Here is a 6,118-nt window from a genome sequence, read left to right on the forward strand (position 1 = left end):
TTAGGAATCTAATGGGAAAGAAAATTTCGAAAAAGTAAAGTTTGCAGAGTTGGACTCCTCATAAGAACAATATATTAAGAATGAAAAGTTAAAGCTGGTGTGGAGAAAATGGACCCAGAGGGTAAACTGAGGAGGGAGTGGTCCTTCTGGCAGTGTGACCCATGCCCAGCACTAGCTTTCTTTCATCTTGCTTTTATACTCCTCATTGCATAATCATAGCTATTTAGGGACTGTGCCAAAGCCGGCTGACAGCCATGTGTGGGTTGCCTAATTACAGTAAACTGAGCTTTGGCCACTTGGTAGCCAATTTTCTCTTTATAAAGGAAGGTCTACTGATGATTTGTATAATCATCATCATCATTATTAATACCTCAAAGGCAGCCCCACACAGAAGTGTTGAGAATTGGTGGGATAGGACATGGGCGGGTCCAGTGTGTACCTGTAAATACCTGTCATCACAGCACAGGCTCGCCTCTCTGAAGGCAGTTCTGGAGTGGTTTCAATCTGTTCATTCTTTCTCTTTCACATCCTAGCCTGGGATTTACTCTATATTTAACTTCTGCTCACCTCTCTGGAAGATTCTGGCCGGCGCCATGACTGATGAGGAGCTGTCTGCCTTGGTGGTGGACAATGGGTCAGGGATGTGCAAGGCAGGCTTTGGTGGTGACGATGCCCCCCGAGCTGTGTTCCCCTCCATGGTGGGGCGTCCCCGGCACCAGGGGGTCATGGTAGGCATGGGCCAGAAGGACTGCTACGTGGGAGACGAGGCCCAGAGCAAGAGAGGCATACTGACCCTGAAGTATCCCATTGAACATGGAGTGGTCACCAACTGGGACGATATGGAGAAGATCTGGCACCACACTTTCTACAATGAGCTCCGCGTGGCACCAGATGAGCATCCCATCCTCCTCACCGAGGCACCCCTCAACCCCAAGATCAACCGGGAAAAGATGACCCAGATCATGTTCGAGGCCTTCAATACACCTGCCATGTATGTGGCTATCCAGGCTGTACTGTCCCTCTATGCCTCTGGAAGGACCACAGGCATCGTGATGGATTCTGGGGATGGGGTCACGCACACTGTACCCATCTATGAAGGTTATGCCCTGCCCCACGCCATTCTACGTTTAGATCTGGCTGGCAGAGACCTCACTGATTACCTCATGAAGATCCTGACAGAACGAGGCTACAACTTCACCACCACAGCTGAGCGGGAGATTGTTCGCGATGTCAAAGAGAAGCTGTGCTATGTGGCCCTGGACTTTGAGCAAGAGATGGTCAGTGCTGCCACATCCTCCTCACTTGAAAGAAGCTATGAGCTCCCTGATGGGCAGGTGATCACGATTGGGAATGAACGCTTTCGATGCCCTGAAGCCATTTTCCAGCCTTCTTTTCTGGGCATTGAGTCCAACGGGATCCACGAGATGACCTTCAACTCAATCATGAAGTGTGACGTGGATATTCGCAAGGATCTATATGCCAACACGGTGCTATCTGGAGGTAGCACTATGTACCCAGGCATTGCCGACCGGATGCAGAAGGAAATCGTAACCCTGGCACCAGGCTCCATGAAAATCAAGATCATAGCTCCCCCAGAGCGGAAGTATTCCGTCTGGATAGGAGGCTCCATTCTGGCCAGCCTGTCCACATTCCAGCAGATGTGGATCAGTAAGCAGGAATATGATGAGGCTGGTCCTCCCATCGTTCATAGAAAATGTTTCTGAATGGGCTTCCACGCTAATGGGCTTACATTTTCTCTTTTTCTAGGTCAGAGTGATGGTACTGCTTTATCCACTTTCAATTGAGTCAAGGTAAATAGTCCACTCTTGCTAGTGTGTAAACCAACAAACTCATCTCCATCCAAGGATGGTGGCCTCCTGCTCAACTACCCACATCTTGACCTCTATCAACCTAATTCTGAAACATATTCTATTTTCCTCACCTATAGAGTTCAAAGAAATGTAGACCTCTTAAATGAAAGTAAGTAATGAGTAAAATCCTAAGAAATGTCCTCTCAGAATAGATAACTAGAATTTCCAAGCTGTAAAAACTAGTTCTTGCTTAAAATATTTAACAATAGGCTGTACAACCCTGTAAAAAATGTGTATGTATTTAACAAACATATCTTATGAGTATTTTCGCTTTATTTTACTATTTTGTGTAGATATCATGAATTATAAGGGTGAATAATATCCATATGTACATAAGTACCAGGGAAATAAAATATTATATCTTGAAATATACTGATAAATCTGGCTCTCTGAACAGCTAATGTGAATTTCTTAACTCCTTAAGGGTAACCATTTTAGTAGCTTCATATTTTAATTGTTCCCCTTATTAAATAAGCATAATGAAACAGCCAACATTCCATTAACGTTGTTTATAAATCAACTCAAATTCCAGCTCAGTGTGGAGTTCTGCTTGTCAAACACCTATTTTAAGGTCTTACTTATTGAACTTCATTCTACTTGTAAAACAGCAAAGCTACAGAAAAACGCCTAACCTTTAAAATAGAGAGATATTCTAATATCAAATTCATGTCAATATGCTACAGTTTGATGAGAATAATTTTATCTCTATTTCTCAGCATAATAACACATCTTGAATAATTTCCATAGGCCATGATTTTGGATATTTCTCTTATCAAGGGTTTCACTGTGGGAAAACATAGCTGCAGCATCTTTGTAAATTATAAATTCTAGCTCCAGTATAGTGATTCCAATTTTATTCTTGGAAATATTTCAGAATAATTCCGATTTATTACATCTAGTAGTTGGCAATACTTCCTTATGCAAAGTGTCTCTAAGACACTAATATCTTAGAAAATATCAAGGTATCTTCCTTTAATGTTTAAAATTTTTTAATGAATTCAATGATGATTTTCAACGTACTAGTGTATCTATTTGAATCTATGCTGTGATTTTTGATTATCTAGATATCAGGGTTATTTGTATTTTTCAGGGTTTTTTCCTAAAAATTTAAAATATTTTGAGGGGTTGCTTATTAAGGCATTATCAGATTCCCAGGAAAGAGAAATTTCTTCTATTTCTTTTCCTTTTAGTTGGGAAGCTTATACTTGTGTTTTAAAATTCTAAATTGGAGTATTTCAGAATTTTGTGCTTAAGATAAAACTTTTCAAAGAATTTGATTGTTCCTTATTTCCTTTATCTGACCATACAATTTTTAAAAATGTATTTAACCAAAATTAATCTCCAAAGGCACTTTACTTTACAAGAGTTGGAGTTTCCTTTCCCCTTTAATTAATTTTAAATAAATTAAAATTGTTTCATACTTGCATTTCCTGTTATTTTCCCTCATCCTTCCCAAAAAAATATACCTAGAATGATTCAGAAATGATCACTTTTTATATGTATGACTTACTCATCCATGTATTATAATTTTGCACCTGGTACATTTGACCATGTAAACATTAAAAGGCAAATTTTTAAAAAAGGAAAGATGATTAGTCAGATAAGGTTATAAATTCCTGTAATCTCAATTCAAAAGTTGGGTTTAGTGGATGAACTGGTGTTCGGGTAATTAGTAGGCAGAGATAATGTCAGTAATAATAATATCTTGGATTTATATGCTGCAACACTTTTCATTTGCAGAGAAGTTCTCACACTCTAATCTATGTTCAAATACCAAAAAAAAACCAGATATCCCCTCTCACAGAAAATTTATGGGACAGGCAAGGTGAACTTCCAAGAGAGAGAACTATTGAGCTCTGAATCATTAGATGAAAATATGGATTCTATAAAGCAAACAGAAATTTAAACCAAGATTCTTTGGATATTCTCCTGTTCATCAACATTGACTGACTGATGGATAAATTTAAAAAGGAAACACTCCATCTCACACTTTTATATTTTAGAATGAATGCCACCTATTGACTTGTTATTCACCAGTGGCTCACCAGATGGAAGAGCACTGAGGTAGCCTTCACAGATGAATTTCATACCATTGTGCATTGTGATGCTCACTCTCCCTCGATGATCCACCCTAAGTAGCAATCTACGGCTGGGACTGCACCACAATCCTACCCAAACAACTTTTCCCTAATCAGAGGTAACACTTTTATGAAAGTGTACATGATCCGAAGCCAATGCCTACACTCTTCTTTCCTAACTTTCAGATGTACTTATTTTTCAATAGTGAGATAAAGTAGTGATGGGGTACAAGATGAGTCTTATATTCACAATTCTGTAATAGAGAAGGGCCTAGAAATGAGTATTACATTTTACAGACAATCGAAGAATAATCCTTCGAGGAAACAAGGGCCTTACCACATTTATTCACTCACTTTGCAACTATAAATTCAACGCTCTATGCCAGAATTGACTAGAGAAGTGTTTCAAGGAGCTGGGGGATGTACAATCCAGTAGTGGGGGAAACTATGTGCAGGGGAAAGCAGTATGATCTAAAAGCGGTTCATGGACTAAACATAGTCTAAGGTACTGTGATACTCCAAATAAGGACAGTTCAAGCTGGAGTAATCAAAGAAGGATCCACTGAGTTAAGTTTAAAGCACACACAAGTTGTACTGAACATAAAAATTTTCTTAGATGGCTCGGGCACCATTATGATCACTATTTATTGGGGTTGGTAGGGTGTTTAATTCTTATTTTGAATGTTTCCATTGGACTATGCCAGAGAGTGTAAAGAAGTGAATAACCTGTAAGGCTCAGTTCAAGTGTCTCCTCTTCCACAGAGCCTTTTCTACCTTTCCGTCCTCCTTTTCCAGGGAAAAGTAATAAGCCTCTCTTTTGTGCTTCCACTGCATTATTTGCATGCATATAGCATCACACCTATAATATGTGTCCACACTCTTCACCCTCACCCATCAACAAGCTCCTGGAGGGCGGAGACAGGGACAGTATTCATCCACCTTCATATCTTCCAGGATCTTCCTAGTGCCAGGCATATAGTATTAACTCAACAAACATGGTTTAAATAAATAAACTAGCGAATACATGGATTCTAAAGTACATCGTGAACATCTCAGGTCTGCATTATCTATTTCTTACCACTCTGTGCTAAGCTCCTTGTCTGCTAGTGTCTGCCACTTTTGTTGGTGTTGTCTTTCCTCAGAGGCATATTTTCTCTTTTTCCTTTCGTCCTCTCCTCTCTTTCCTTTTCCACAAACTTTTCCCATGCTTCTCAACATGAAGAGCTGGATTTTCAAAGTTTTTGCTTGTCAATAAAAGTTTCCCATTCTTCTGATTGGTCAAAGAATCAATTAACTTCATCTTTTGGAGTGGTTGCTAGCCATGTAGCTGCTGAAATTTTAGCCCAAAAAGAGAGAGAGAGAAAAAGAAAAAGAGAGAAAGAAAGAATGCCTTTTCAGCGAGTACAATGGTATATTGAGCTGTTCTAATCTATTTGCATTCTTGCTGATATTTTTCTTGTTTTCTCAGCTCCAAATTGCTCTAGAGTTGAGTTTCAGGCATCTGACTCCCTAATAACTCATACATAATAAATTGAAAAGTCTGCTTTTCTGGTAACTATTCACAGCCTCCTTTCAGAATTTACAAAAAATTTTTTTCAAAAAATGTTTTGTGAAGTTAGGAACGAAGCATGTGGTTTGCCCAATACTGCTTCCAGATGTTAATAAGTACAGGTGGACAGACTTTAGGGATATCTATGTACATATCAGTAGAGAGACTGCTCATTAAAATTAATTGATACTTTAAGACTTCCTTTAAAATATGACAGGACCTGTCTCAACTATAGCTGTCATTTTTTTTAAAGCTAACACCATAAGTAATAAAGACTATAGAGCCTTCTTGGGCTGCCTGCTTTGGTTTTCATCCCATTCCAAATCTGCTGTCCTGACCACCTTATAATTCTAAGTTCAGTTAAATCTAGTCAACAGATGTGCCAGTGTGATATGATGACAGATATTTTATCTAGACAACATCCTAACACCGCTTGAAAAATGGAAAATCTTATTTAATTGGTTATTTGACAACATGTAAGTCAAAAGCCAAGTTGTTCTCTCTGGAACTGGGAACAAGGCATTTGTAACTATATACACCCCATATGAAACAGTGTGTGGTGAAGGAGGGCAAAGATCCTCAGATGCAGTAAGGATTAAAGTTCCCACTCATATCGTCTT

At 39.1% G+C, this 6,118-nt stretch overlaps 1 protein-coding gene across 1 annotated transcript; it reads left to right on the forward strand.

The window, feature by feature from the left end:
* Nucleotides 1-399: 399 nt before the first annotated feature.
* ACTBL2 (actin beta like 2) lies at nt 400-3,291 on the forward strand. Its single transcript, XM_001495321.6, has one exon. It carries the CDS (start codon nt 594-596, stop codon nt 1,722-1,724), a length of 1,131 nt encoding a protein of 376 aa, XP_001495371.3. The 5' UTR covers nt 400-593; the 3' UTR covers nt 1,725-3,291.
* The last annotated feature ends 2,827 nt before the right edge of the window (nt 3,292-6,118 follow it).

The sequence above is a fragment of the Equus caballus genome, chromosome 21 (assembly GCF_041296265.1).
Source record: "Equus caballus isolate H_3958 breed thoroughbred chromosome 21, TB-T2T, whole genome shotgun sequence".
NCBI classification, from domain to species: domain Eukaryota; kingdom Metazoa; phylum Chordata; class Mammalia; order Perissodactyla; family Equidae; genus Equus; species Equus caballus.